The sequence below is a fragment of the Suncus etruscus genome, chromosome 2 (genome assembly GCF_024139225.1).
Source record: "Suncus etruscus isolate mSunEtr1 chromosome 2, mSunEtr1.pri.cur, whole genome shotgun sequence".
In the NCBI taxonomy this organism is placed as follows: domain Eukaryota; kingdom Metazoa; phylum Chordata; class Mammalia; order Eulipotyphla; family Soricidae; genus Suncus; species Suncus etruscus.
In genome coordinates this window covers 15906227-15920802 of record NC_064849.1, presented here as the reverse complement: position 1 = coordinate 15920802, position 14576 = coordinate 15906227, and the positions used below count along the sequence as shown (strand labels likewise).

The 14576-nt window shown below is 50.2% G+C and overlaps 1 protein-coding gene across 1 annotated transcript in view; it reads left to right on the top strand.

The window, feature by feature from the left end:
* The first annotated feature begins 4072 nt into the window (after positions 1–4072).
* The window catches only part of ONECUT1 (one cut homeobox 1), a 35104-nt gene continuing 24600 nt past the window's right edge, over positions 4073–14576 (top strand). The window contains exon 1 of the mRNA XM_049769316.1: positions 4073–5230. Within this exon, the coding sequence (XP_049625273.1) occupies positions 4093–5230 (1138 nt within the window). The 5' untranslated portion in view covers positions 4073–4092. The remainder of the gene's footprint in view (positions 5231–14576) is intronic.

Below are 14576 nucleotides of genomic sequence, written 5' to 3'. Positions count from 1 at the left end.
GAATAAAAAACTGTATGCTAACAGACAAGTGACAAATCAGGTCAAATAAACTGGTTACCACTTCCCAACCCCCCAGAAAATGACAAGAATTCTTTGACTTAAAAAAAAGGGTGCATAATATTGAATTTACAGACCACCCCCCTTTTTGAATGTCTTGGTATTCTATTCTGAGCCAAGAGTGATTTTCTAGATAAAGTTTCTGCAGTGGAAGACAGCAAGGTCTGGCGGGAAACACCTAAAACTAAATTCTTGCCTGCAGTGACTAAATTCCCTACCCCAGTATCAGACCCCAGTTCCAAAGAACTGCTTCCTCACCAGCAGTGTAGCTACAGGCATCAGAACTGGTGGGTTACCTGCTTTCTGAAGCTCAGGCCATGAAGTCAGCCTTTCCTTGGACACTGAGTGTTGGGCCTTTACACTCAGGCCTACTTGCTTACTGGTCAACAAGTTATTTGGATGGTCAGAGGAGTGAGGAGCATTTCTTTGGAATGGTCCTGAAAGTTGGGCATATATTACATCTCTATTACTCAGAGAGAGAACTAAATAAAACTAATGGAAACTCTCTGGGAATTCCATGTGACTGATATTTGGAGAAACTGATATTTCTCTTTGTTTTCTAGGTTAATTGGACAATCTGACAAGTGTTAGACTACCCTGCATAGGAAAAATTGTATTTAAACAACTATCACCATAGCTACCACTCAACATTTACCAAATAAGCTGTCTAGAATACTCTCCACACTGAAAACATGCTAATAATATGAAGCTTCCAGTCAATACTCTTATTTTTCTTCCAAAATATATACATATGTGTAATATTGTGATGTGACTGTTTTTCCTTGCTACATTCTCTGTGCTTTACAAAAACTAGGTTTCATAAGGGCTATGCCTCAAACTTCTTACCTGTTTTTTAAAAAAAAATTGAATGAAATTTTGTTATTATATACTGATCAATCAAGGATTATTAAGGAGCCACTCTTTGGGTTCTACTTTGTTCATTCCCTATAGCACACTTGGTAAGTGCCAGGCACTCTACTGGGCACAAGAGGTGGAAAGAGGGAGAGGGATAAAAATGATGACAAGGACAGCAAAACCCCAGCCCTTCAGCAACTGGCAATCCATCTTATTGCTCTCAAGCACAAAAAGACCCATATAGTACATTCAACTTCACTAGGCCTCGTAGTATCCTTCTTATCTACCATATATCCTTGAGTAATGGGGGGGGGGGGGGAACTACAGTTGATGGCCATCTTAAATAAAAGATGTGAAGACTCACAAAAGGTTAGGAGGATTTGCACACCAAAGTAAGAGCTACACACAAGGTATCCTAAATACCTAGAATATTTATCCAGATCTTTCCTTTGGCCTCTGTTTAGGGAAACTGGCATGGAAGCAGGCCCTCTTTTCATCAACAGAACAGAGGGTACAGGGGTGCAGTCAGAGGCCCACCTGGGACTCAGCCAGAATCACACTTAACATGGGGTTTCCAGGACCAAGCACCTACTTAGGTTCAGAAAGAAAAAACTATTGTGTAAGTGATGGTATTTACACTTTCTGCACCAACTGCTTTAGGAAGGAGACTTGTCTTAAGTGTAAATTTAAGGAACTAAAGGTAAATTAAGGAATTAAGGGTAACTGTAAGGAAAATTAAAGTATGGCGGTGAAGACTCAGCTGAAAGTTTCTCTACTGCCTTCACTCATTGTTGGGTATCCAAGGACAGCACATGCTCCATGCTAAAAGAGAACAGAAACAAACAATAAGGCTCTTGAGTATGAGGCTTCCCACCAAAATAGATAGAACTAGGGGTAAGTATAAGAGACTTCAGACTGCTTTCTGAATTTCTTTGAGTTCTTTCTTTATGTCAGTGTCTTCACACACACACACACACACACACACACACACACACACACACACACACACGAGCTTTCTCTCTCCGCAGGCTTAATAGCCCTAACTGTTCATTGGGCAGTAGATGTTAAATCCTCTGAGATTGGCACCGGTTTCCCAGAAGCTCCATAGGCAATGCTTGGACAAGAGAGCCATGTGTCTCTCGAAGGAGCCAGTCTAAAGGATATCAGGTCTGCAGGCATCGTCTGGCACAGGATCCACCTGGACAGTAGTCACAATCGTTGGCAGCTGGTGGAAGGTCCTTCAGCAGCATAAGCTTTTGTCTAAGAACAAATCACCACTACTACTGTCACTCTACCCGGACTTCTCCTGAGGCCTGGGGACATTGCTTTGCTAGACACATCGCCCAGCAAAGGAACGCACAGCCTGACGTTGACCCAGAAAAGGCCACACACACTTTGTCCCCTGTCCGGCCCGGTGTCTGGGTAGTATCCAAGTTCCGAGAGAGGCAGTTCCATTGAGACCACCGTGCAGCTGGAAAGGGGGGGGGGGAGCTGAGGCTTGGCGCTGACCCGGTCGTAACTGCCACCGGCGGACAATGAGCACATCTGTCCTTTCTCCGGGGGTTGAAAGCACCTTAACACGCCGGAGCTCTGCCTTTTGTTACGGAGCACCCCACACGCACACACCCTCCTTTCTTTTGTAAATGAAAGCCGCCGCCTCTGGCAGTCTGCTCTTAAGGTCTTCGGGCGTCCCCACCGGGGCCCAAAGGAACCGGTCGGTTCGATTCCGGATTGGAGCGTGAGGGTGGGAAGCGGACAGTGATTCCCCCGGTGTTGGGATTGATTTTTTTCCAATCTGGAGGCTTCTCCGGAGGCCTCCGGGAGTAGAAGCGTGCGCCTGGTGCAGGCAGCCTGCCTTTTTTGGGGGGTGTGGGGAGGGTCTTGGGAGAGAAAGAGAGAGAAAGAGGGGATTGGAACCACTGCAGATAGGCAGCTGGGAACTAACTCCCCAGGGCGCTGCCCCCCCCCCCCAAAAAAAAAACAGACACCGAGCGGCCGCCGCCTTAGGTCCCAGCCGAGTCGGGGACAGCCAACAAGCCAGCAGCCAGGGACTGACAGCGAGGTACGGCCCGGGGCGGCATCTCCAAGACTCTGAGCGCTCCAGGCCCCGCTAGTCGGAGTGGATGGAGGGTGGGAAAGAAACGGAGGATCAGGGAGAAATTGTGGGGTTCGGTCAATAAATGGCAAATAGCCCAGGCAGGAGGGAGGGAGGGAGGGCCTTGGAGAGAAGAGATCTGCTCCCTTTTTTCCGCGTGGAACTCCCAAAACAAAAACAAAACAAGACAAAAAAAAAAAATCCTAGGAGGAGGAGCAGGGAGTGATAAGCGTCGGGGGGTGGGGGGTGGCAAGGGTGGAAGGAAGGAAGGAAGGAATGCAGAAGACACGCCACGGTGCTCACCCCGAAGCCGGGCAGCGTGCAACTCGGGGGGCTCCCAGCTCGGAGGCGAGGGGCGCCCCGCGAGCGCTGCCAGGCGAGCCCAGCTTGCGCCCGGCCAGCCCGGGGAGAGCAACTGCCCGCTGCCTGCCAGGCCTGGCGGGGCTCCGAGCTCGGGCACGTGGGCGCCGCCAGCCCTCGCCCGCCCGCCCGCCCGGGGACCGCTCTGGCCACCCCACGCGGCCGGGCCGGGGCCGGGGCCGGGGCGCAGGCGGAGGCGGGGCCAGCGCCGAGCGTGCGCATTGAGCTCGGCGGGCGTGGGCGTGGGCGTGGGCAGGCCGCGGCGGCGGTGGCGGCGGCGGCGGCGGCGGCGGCGGCAGCGGCGGCGGCTCGGCTGCCCGCGAGTCTGCAAGCAAGAGCGACCGAGCCATGGCTCCAGCTGGCCAGCGGCGCGGGCGGCCGGCAGCCGCGGCTGCAAGCGCGCGAGCAGCACCGGGGGCGCGGGGGGCCTCGCGATTGTAAGCCAGAGACGGACCAGCACCACGGGGCTAGCTAGAGAGTCGAGCTGGCGGCTCCTCTCCTTTTTTTTAGGGGGGACCCATAAGGGTTTGTTTCTTTTCTTTGCTTTTCTTTATTTTTCTTATTTTGGAGAGCCAGCCACGCGCGCTCCGGGGGGCGCTTAGCGGGCCCGATTGCAAGAACCGAAAGGTGCCGGAGCGGACCCCCTGGGCTGCTTCATCCATGCGGAGGTGCTGTCCGCCGCCGCCCGCTCGCCCGCCCGGAGGAGGAAGCGCATCCTCCTCACCATGAACGCGCAGCTGAGCATGGAGGCGATCGGAGAGCTGCACGGGGTGAGCCACGAAGCCGTGCCCGCCCCGGCCGACCTGCTGGGCGGCAGCCCCCACGCGCGCGGCTCCGTGGCGCACCGAGGCGGCGGGCACCTGCCCCCCGCGCACCCGCGCTCCCTCGGCATGGCGAGCCTGCTGGACGGCGGGGCGGGCGGCGGCGGCGGCGGCGGGGGCAGCGACTACCATCACCACCATCACCACCGCGGCCCCGAGCACAGCCTGGCGGGCCCCCTGCACCCCACCATGACCATGGCCTGCGAGACCCCGCCGGGCATGAGCATGCCCACCACCTACACCACCCTCACCCCGCTGCAGCCGCTGCCGCCCATCTCCACCGTGTCCGACAAGTTCCCGCACCACCACCACCACCACCACCACCATCACCACCACCACCCGCACCCGCACCAGCGCCTGGCGGGCAACGTGAGCGGCAGCTTCACGCTCATGCGGGACGAGCGCGGGCTGGCCTCCATGAACAACCTCTACACCCCCTACCACAAGGACGTGGCCGGGATGGGGCAGAGCCTGTCCCCCCTGGCGGGCTCCGGCCTCGGGGGCCTCCACAACTCCCAGCAGGGGCTGCCCCATTACGCGCACCCGGGCGCCGCTATGCCCGCCGACAAGATGCTCACGCCGAACGGTTTCGAAGCCCACCACCCTGCCATGCTCGGCCGGCACGGCGAGCAGCACCTCACGCCCACCTCCGCCGGCATGGTGCCCCTCAACGGCCTTCCCCCGCACCACCCGCACGCCCACCTGAACGCGCAGGGCCACGGGCAGCTCCTGGGCACCGCGCGGGAGCCCAACCCCTCGGTCACCGGCGCGCAGGTCAGCAACGGGAGCAGCTCGGGCCAGATGGAGGAGATCAACACCAAGGAGGTGGCCCAGAGGATCACCACGGAGCTCAAGCGCTACAGCATCCCGCAGGCCATTTTCGCGCAGCGGGTGCTCTGCCGCTCGCAGGGCACCCTGTCCGACCTGCTGCGGAACCCCAAACCCTGGAGCAAACTCAAGTCGGGACGGGAGACCTTCCGGAGGATGTGGAAGTGGCTGCAGGAGCCCGAGTTCCAGCGCATGTCTGCGCTCCGCCTAGCAGGTGAGTTGGGGCTCGGACCCCCCCGGCGCGCGGCGCATCGAGGTTCTCTTTGGACTTGGGTGGGGACGTCTATGGGATCCCGGGAGGAAGGGAAAGAGAGAAAGAGGGCATGGCTCGCCCCCCGTTCTGCCCAGGGAAGGGACTTCTCCTAGGCCTGGAATAGCTTGCGCGCCTCCTTGAGCGCTTGGTGAGTTTTGGGCAGCGCTGTGCTGAGCGCAGAAGCTCGGTGCCAGCCAGCACTTGGGTTTGGGAAAGTTGGTGGAAGCTCCACTAGCTCGCTCGCTATTCTCGGCCAGAGGTAGGGAGAAGTCCCTGCACCAAGTCACACCTAGGAATGTGAAGGGACACTCCGTTGGAGCCGTTGGAGCCCAGCAAGGCGGCATGCTCTCGGGAACTGCGCGTAGGTGTTGCCAGGCAGTGCCCCAGGATGGCGCCTACTTAGGCTGGCAACCGCTGGAGCTGCCCCGACCACCCCTTTTTGCATCCTCTCTCGCTATTTGGCTATGTATTTGGCCTGGACTCCTGAAGTCACCGGCCCCCTTGAGCTCTCAGTGCAAAGATTTGAGCAAAGCCCTTTGCTTGCCATATAGAACGAGAAGCCAAAGTCTGTCTCTGCCAACGGAGCAAAAGGGTGCTAGCGGACAGCCCGGCCGGGACAGTGCCTTTCCTCAGGCTGCTTGCTCCGGGATATCGCTCTTGCTTTGATTTGATTCCACTCCTGCGTGATTTTTTCATTTGAAACCTCCATGCAGGGGTCGAGGGTGTGAAGTGACCCCTAAGTCAGCAAGCTGAGGACTCAGGCCCAACCCCAGGACGTTCGTTGTGCTCCTTGTTCGATTTGAGCGGGAAAGGTGCCTGCCACCAGTGACCGAGGACAACAGTGGCCGCCGCGTCTACTGCACGCCAGCTGGAGCTCGGATCCTAGAAGCCTGAAGCTTGAGCCAGGAGTGGGGAACTGGAGAAAGGAACGCCAGTGGCCAGGACTCCTGGGTCCTGCCACCTCCCCCCAACACCCGAATTTCAGCTGGGGCCCAGTGCTCAGTGCAGCGAGATCACGGGAGAGTCGAAAGAGGGTGTGTTAATTAACTGGTCATTGTCCATTAATTCGTCCCCCGAGAACAAGAAACAGTCAATCCTCTCGGAGCCCGGGGGGCACTGAGCCGTTTCACCAGCTAAAATCAAAGCCACGCCGGAGTCTCCTCCCCCTCGCTATGGCCAACGGGGAACAGGGGAACCAAGCCATTGCCAGCAGAGCTACACACCACCTGGAGAGCTTCCTGTGCCAGCAGCCAGGACCCTGTCCCCTGGTTGACTACACACTACTAGAACTTGAGGTTGCACTCTCTCGCCCTTGAGTGCATTCCCTTTGTCTCCTGTACCCAAGGTGGAGGCACATCTCTCAGCAGATAACACTCATTCCAGCTCTGAGATTTGTTCTGCAGAGTTGGTCCATGCTCTGCACACAGACTGTGTTGTGTCCTCTCACTCCCTCACATCGTCATCATTATCATTGGTGTCAGTCTTGATTTCTCTCTGGATTCCTTTACGAAACTGATGCCAATACTGCTCTGCAGAGTCCTGCAACACTCCTGCAGAAAGGAGCACCCCCGAGGGATGTGCTTCCCCACCCCTACCTGGTGAAGCCCTGCTCCGGGACTGAAGTGCCGCTCTCCCTTATACCAACCCCCCTCCGCTATCTCCTGGGTCCCCTAAGAGGATAGAGTTTGTCCAAAAAATGATTCCCTCCTCACCTGGACAGCTGTGCTCCTCTGCCTGGGAGTCTTCTGAGTTTTAGGAGCAAGCCTAGCCATGCTGAAGTGGCTGAAGGGGGACAGGCCAACTCACCCATCAAAAGTGATCCTAAGGGCGCCTGTTGGGGTGCTGCACACGTGCTCAGTCTAGGGTCCTGCTTTCCAAAAGCACATGGTTTTTGCCTAGGCTATGTGTATGGAGGATTGGTGGGAAGGGAAACTGAAAATTGATGTCTGTCAAGATGTGGGTTTGGGGCCAAGCATTGCACCTTTAGACTCTCTAGGTTTCCTTTCTTTAACTAAAAGACTTAAGGATGCAAGAAAAAATGTCCATGCTGAGGGTGCCAAGCCACGATCTCTTATACATATATTTTTGGAGGTCGATCCATACCTGGCATTGTTCAGAGACTACTCCTGGGTCAGTGCTCAGGGGTTCTTCCTGAATCAGTGCTCAGAGCCTATTCCTATCTCTGTGTTCAGGAACCACTCCTGATAGGGCTTGGGACCATGCCAGTGCCAGGAATCAAATGGTTAGCAATGTGCAAAGCAAATGTCTAAAGCCCCATTCTATCTGCTATCACACTGAAGATCTCAGGCTCATATAATTCTGCATAGAGCAATGTGTCCTCCCTTTACAGTTTCCATTTGGGTAGAAAAAAATTGGGGAGCTCATTTCCTGAATCTTCCCAATCCTTGAATATGGCATTCCTCAGTTTGCTTGCTGTTTCAGAACTCCTTGGCTTCCACTTTGGTCTGTGCCAGAGGCATCCAGGAATAGAAGGCATGGTAGTCTGGGGGAGTGACTTCTCCGTGCTCTTCCCTGTACCCCAAATTCCGTCTGTGCCTGTGTGAAGCAAAGCCCTGTCCAGGTATCAGCATTTTTTTTCGAGAGACACCTTCCCTTAGGAAATCACAACAGCTGGTGGAAGAGGAAATTCTCACCGAATTAACTACCTTTAACAAAATCAATACATGTTCCCTCCTTGTAATACTTTCTGCCGCCCCATTAAAATGCAGCATAACTATTCTCAAGCTGCCTTTGGTCCCCATGGAGTTAGGTGGGCTGGGCTATGCTTGTTGGTAGGTGGTCACTGCTGAAGTAGAGCCCATTAAGAGGGCTCTGAGAGACAACATGGCAGTTAAGGCTTTAAATGTGGCTGACCTGGGCTCAGGTCCAATACCTGGCAACCACATGTCAGTCATTGCCTGGAGTAACTCTTGAACACTACGGGGGTGTTCCAAAGCCACCTCCCACAAAGGGCAAGATTAACTTCCAGTTAGATATTCCAGAGAAGCTTAGCCACAGAAGAATCTGCAATACAACCCCTTTACCAAGAATCTATGAGTTAGTCCAGTAGGCCCAGGTTTGGGACAGGTACAGAGACTCTCTGATCCTTTGGAAGCAGGAAACTGGAAAGCTTAGCCAGAGGCAGTGGCCAAACTAAAAGCTAAATCCCTTTTCATTCCAGTCTTTGGCCCCGAGTGACCTGGAGGAGGACCCGAGATGGGTGGGGTGGGGGAGGCTCCAGGCCATGAGAAAGTCTCCCTGCGCCAACCTGGGCCATGTTTGCTGTAAGTGGCCTTGTGGCCTGGTTGATTGATAACTGGCCCCTGCACAAGTCCATTTGCTTTTTGTTAATATTTATCCCTGTGGGTGACATTTCAATGGTCCCTTTACTTCTCTTGGGTTACAGAAGCCCAGCAGGATAGCCATACCGGCCCTGGGAACCCCTATTTTTCTAGAATCTGAAGAGTCCCAGAATGGAATGGGGGGTGCACCCAGTGCATGGCATACAGAAACTGGAAGAGTTCCTGGGCTTAAATGAAAAGTAAAGATACCAATCTCCCCAGGGCTTGGTTTCCTGCTGGACTGAAGGCAGGTGTCTCTGGAAACTCAGCTGTTGGCCCTGCTGCAGCCTCAAGAGCATAAAGGGCCAGCAGGATGCAGCCAACAAGTCAGCATGGGGCTGAGAGAGCTATCCACAGGGAAGACATCTTCTGAACAGCCTGGGATGGCAAAACTGGCCAATTGTCAGACAAACCATATAGTCCTATAGTACCCAGGAGGCTCCAATGCCCCCCCCCCAGACCAGCAGAACAAAAATCCAAAAGATCTTAGTGTTAGAAACAAACCTCTGAAGGTTCTGCCTGGACTCTTCTTTCTCACAGTTCATGCCAAACCTCTAGTGTACATGGGACCCTGGCCGTCCCCACTAGGGAGGACAAATCCCAGTGTGAAAGAATGGCCAGCATGTGGTTAGGAGGAAGTGTGTTTGTAGATAAATGAGCCAGATGTTAGATGAGTGAGGACAGGAAAGGGACCTGCCCTAGGGGCTTAGGCCTAATGACTGCATGGTGACTCTGGTTTCAGTAGACAACGATGGTCTCCTGAGACAAACCCTCATAGGTACAGCTCTGTGCTCCTGCAGGGTCAGTGCAGGCATTCAGGGCAGGCTGCAGCAACCTCCCCACCTAGACCTCCACAGCCCTTTAGCCCTGTCCCTGCTATTTTGCAACTAGCCTTCAGGAAAAATTGCCAAAGATAGAGGTTGAGTGGTCATAAAGACCTGGCTGCATCATTCTTTACTTTCATGCTTCAAATGCTCCCGGACAGAGGAGAGTTGGGTTGGCACCCCCCTTCTTTGATGCAGTCCTCTGCCAGGACTCACCTTGTATGAGTGACAAGCTAGTCCATGATGATGCACGCCCTCTGGGAGCCACCTGAATCAGGGCTCACAGCAACCCTCCTGCCAAAACCCCACTTCAGAGAGGAAATGGACCTAACACTGTTTGTAGACCACAGCTGTCCTGAAGATCTTCAAAACGACAACTCTCTTGATCAGGAAAAGGTAGAGATGAGGATGTAAGGATGTTTACTGGATTTAAAACCCTGCCAATGTCTGGGTATTCCCCTTCTACTGAGAGAATATTGCCACATACCCCCCTCCCCCAACTAACCTCTCCAAATGAGTGGATGAGAAGAGGGTTGGGCCACACTTGGTGGTGCTCAGGACTCACTCCTGGTGGGCTTGAGGGACCATATGAGATGCCAAGGAGCTGTGTGCAAGGTAGCTGCCCTATCTGCAGTTTTGTTTCAATCCATTGTTCGGTCTTCTTCTTCCTCCTCCTCCTCTTCCTTGACTTCCTCCTCCTTTGGTGAATGAGTAGGAGATGTGGGTCTGAGGTAGGATGCTCAGTCTTTTGCCTTATTGTTTCCTAAATAGCTGTCTGCATTCAATAAGCAGAGAGGGGGCCTTCAGCTTAGAGGTTTCTCTCTATTCCCTCCAGAGAGGGCAGCAAAGAAGTTTGCAGAGATGATCAGGCCTTGAGCTGGTCAGGACCCTGGACAGAACACTGGTGCCAATGCCTCTCTCCATAGTAACCTTGGGAGTTGACTAGAATGCTTTTAAAGAGTTGGGGGTTGGGATGGATAAAATCTAACCGCAGATATTCCCAAGTCTGTGACACATCATGAAGTCCCACCCAGATAATATCCAGCTACAGTTGTGCTACAGGAAGCATCCTCTCTTCATCCTCTCTTCCCTCTGGTGGTTGGGCTTTCCAGCCCACCCCAGCATTTTCCTGTGCAAGTTCACACCTGCTTCCCAGTCAGAATTCCCTTGTCTCAGGGTGTGACAGGGGTCAGATCATTAAGCTAAAACGTTCAATTCCATTCCTTTGATCCATGCTGGGGGAAATCTATAATCATTTCTAGTCTACATAGGTTTTAAGGAGGCTGTTTTGATGTCATCATCCCCACATTCAGGGCAATCATCTTCTCCCAAAGACACTGCTAACTCGAGTTCCCAGAGAAACTATTCTCTAGAGTCAGCAAAGGGGTTCTGGATTTCTCTGAAGTCTGACAGAGGTAGGTAATTCAGAAGCAAATGTCCTGGCATTTTCTTCCTCAGAATCCAAAATTCAAGACCTCAACCTTCAACCCATAGTGCTGAGGACTCTCCTGTAGATACCATTCATTAGAATAAACATCAACTTAGTGTCTTAAGTAAATTTAGAATACTTTATAAAGTGGGTGAGAAATAATTATCTTCATTGAATCCTCCATTAATAGCCCCTATTGAACAGGTCCCAATATAGAGCAACATTAGAAGGAAATGTTAGATAGAGGCTAGCATCCTTATAATTCTGGATAAAAAAAAAACTCACCAGGTAGTCATTAAATAATATTTTCTAAGTAAAATAAGTTCTTTCAGGAAAAGAAAGCCATACCATTTTCACATACACACATTGTTGATTTAATAGAATTCAGTAAAAAGCAAAAACATTTCTTTTTAAAAAATTCTTTATTTTATTGAAATCATTATGATCTACAAAGTCTTTTATAGTTGAGTTTCAGACATAGAATCAAGGTCATTCCCACCACCAGACCTCTCTCCACCAATATTCCCAGAGTGTACCCTGTACTACAATCTTTTGCCCCCTGGCCTGTCAGTACAGTATATTAGGACCATTTTAAATTTAGATTGTTAAAGTTTAGGTCAGTATTTTGATTCTATGGTTGTTGACTTTGGCTTGGATATTTAGTTTTGTCCTTTATTTCTCCACCAATGCACCTGAAGCCATTTGGCCCCTGGCTCTCATCCTTTCTTTTTCCTTTTCTTAATTTTATAGAAAAATGCAGAAATATGAGGTAAAAAATAATCCAAATCCCAAAATTCTATGAAAAATTTAGGAGCCCTAAGAAGAAAACATTTTAATATGAATAAATTTATTGCAAATCAAATTCATATTTTCTATCAATAGGTTTGCATAGTTTCTTATATTAACATCATATTTTCTTTTATTTTTGTGGTTTTTGGGTCACATCCGGCAGTGCTCAGGGGTTATTCCTGGCTCCAGGCTCAGAAATTGCTCCTGGCAGGCACGGGGAACCATATGGGATGCCGGGATTTGAATCGATGACCTCCTGCATGAAAGGCAAACGCCTTACCTCTGTGCTAACTCTCTGGCCCCATCATATTTTCTTATATTAACATTAAGAATACTAATGAAGCTTATATGCCTTCTGGAAAACATTAAGAATAGTAATGAAGCTTATATGCCTTCTGGAGTTATAGTATTTGGTTAGAGAACTAGACCAACTGCAAGATAATCTGAATAGTTTATTTACTTTTCATTTAGGGACCAGACCCAGGGTGCTCAGCATTTATTCCTGGGTCTATGCTCAGAGATCTCTCCTGGCAGAGATCAAGGGATCTTATAATGTGCAGAAGATTGAACCTAGGTTGGTATGTAAATACCTTACATGCCATACTATCTCACTAGCCCAATCTGAATATTTTAATACAGACATAAGAATTTATATTTTATTGCATTATGTATCGTACAGACCATCTTTAGTATGTTTCTCTCAAAATGTGTTTCTTTGTTTTATTTATTTATTTATTTTGGTTTTTGGGCCACATCGGTGGTGCTCAGGTGTTACTCCTGGTTGTCTGCTCAGAAATAGCTCCTGGTAGGCACGGGGGACCATATGGGACACCGAGATTCGAACCAACCACCTTTGGTCCTGGATTGGCTGCTTGCAAGGCAAATGCCGCTGTGCTATCTCTCCAGGCCCTTTTTGTTTTATTTTTGAGATCAGACCCATCTATGCTCAGAGCTTACTTCTGGATTTGCACTCAGGAATCAATCCTGAGAGCTCTTGATACCTCATGGGATGCTGGTACCTCATGGAACCTGGACCAGCTGCACACAAGGCAAGTGCCTTGTCCACTGTTCTATATCTCCAGCCCCTCATCAGCTGTTACTTTACCATAAAGTTAAAACAAATTAATTTCTTGAGATTTTTGCTTCATTTAGAGAAGATAGTTCTTATGAGATAATAAATGACCAAATCTCAAAATATAGCTCATCAAATGTGTTACAATAATCTTTAAGGAAGGAGCTTATGTCTGTTGTCCACATTCTCTTCACTGGATTCTCAGCGAGGCTTCCACATTGTTGTGTTTTTTTTTTGTTTTTTGTTTTTGTTTTTTTGTCTTTTGGGGTCCAAACCCAATTCTGATTGTGCTCAAACACCAATCCTGGTAGTGCTCAGGTATTGAACTTGAGTTGGCCCATGCAAGACAAGCACCTTACCTGTTGTTCTATCTCTCCACCCCCAATTTCATCTTTTGATAGTCATTGTCTATATCAGTAGCCCCCCCCCAAATCTTGCTACACATTGGAATCACTTAGTGTCTTTAAAACTATGATCTTTGGAGGCCGTAGCAATGGTACAGTGGTAGGGTGGTTGCCTTGTATGTGGCTAACCTAGGACAAACTCTCAGTTCTATCTCCAGCATCCCATATGGTCCCCCAAGCCAGAACTGATTTCTGAGTGCAGATCCAGGAGTAACTCCTGAGAATCACAGGGTGTGGTCCAAAAACAAACAAACAAAAAAACCCCAACAAACTATGATCCTTGGGCCAGAGATATAATATAGTATAGTGAGAAGGGCATGTATCTTGTCTATGTATCTTGCATTTAGTTGACTAGGTTCCCTGCCTGGCACCACTTAATGGTTCCCAAAGCCTTGCTATGAGTGATTTCTGGGCACTTTTTGATGTGGCCCAAAGTCTATTAACCCAAAAATATGACACCTGTATATGACCTCACATGTTGGTGTGGGATAGGGATAGGGAATGACCTATTTCTTGGGATATGTTTTTGTTTGTTTTAAGCTCTAATTTGATTTTAGTGGGGGAGTTCCTGGCAGTGTTTGCTTGGTAGTTGGCATTATAATGCCTGTTTCTCTTTTTGATGAGGCTAAATAATGTAGCTATGGTCACAAATCTGGAAACAGTTGAATTCAGCTTTTCCTCCACTTCCACCCCATGGCACTGCTGCAGTACAAGTCCACTTGGTCATAGCCCCCCAGATATGGAAACATTGATTTAACTATCAGAAACTCCTCATCTAGAAAATCTCTTCGATAAAATTATCAGTAAAGATCTTGAAACTTGAGTGTATTCCTACGTGTAGCTAACTCTCGAAGAAAGTTACTTAGGGAAATAGTTTATCCCTAATAGTTTATCCTCCAATACTTATATATGGCACTTTTTAAACTCCCCTTTCCCTTTACGCCTTCCCTCACCATTGTTGAGCTCCTTTAATTGTGGTGCTAGCACACATTCTTGCTGGGGATCACCCTCTTCCATGATGGTACACATCTTTTGATTACATTTGCCACTGGGGGATGCTTATGTGCTCATTGGGGCTTGCACATCCTGCTTGGGGTGTCTGCACACCTTTCTGAGGTGTGATGCTTACTGGAGGTTGCACTTCATTGTAGCTGAGTGTAGTAGGAAATCATTTTGACACCAAGGATCACAGCCAGCCAAGCTTTCCAGAGCTGGCTTGGTTCATGCAGTACAGGGGATTGAAACTCTGACCCTTCATATGGAAGCCAGGCTCCCTAAGCCACTGAGCTATCACTCTAGGCTCGTAGAGAAACTTCTTATTGTTCTCTTTTAAAAAAAGGACCTAGAGGGAATATAATATAGCAGGGCTAGATATAGAGCCTGAACTCCTTGTCCATTGTTCACTGAAACAATTATTCGTGGGTAAGACCCATCTAATCAGTTGTGTC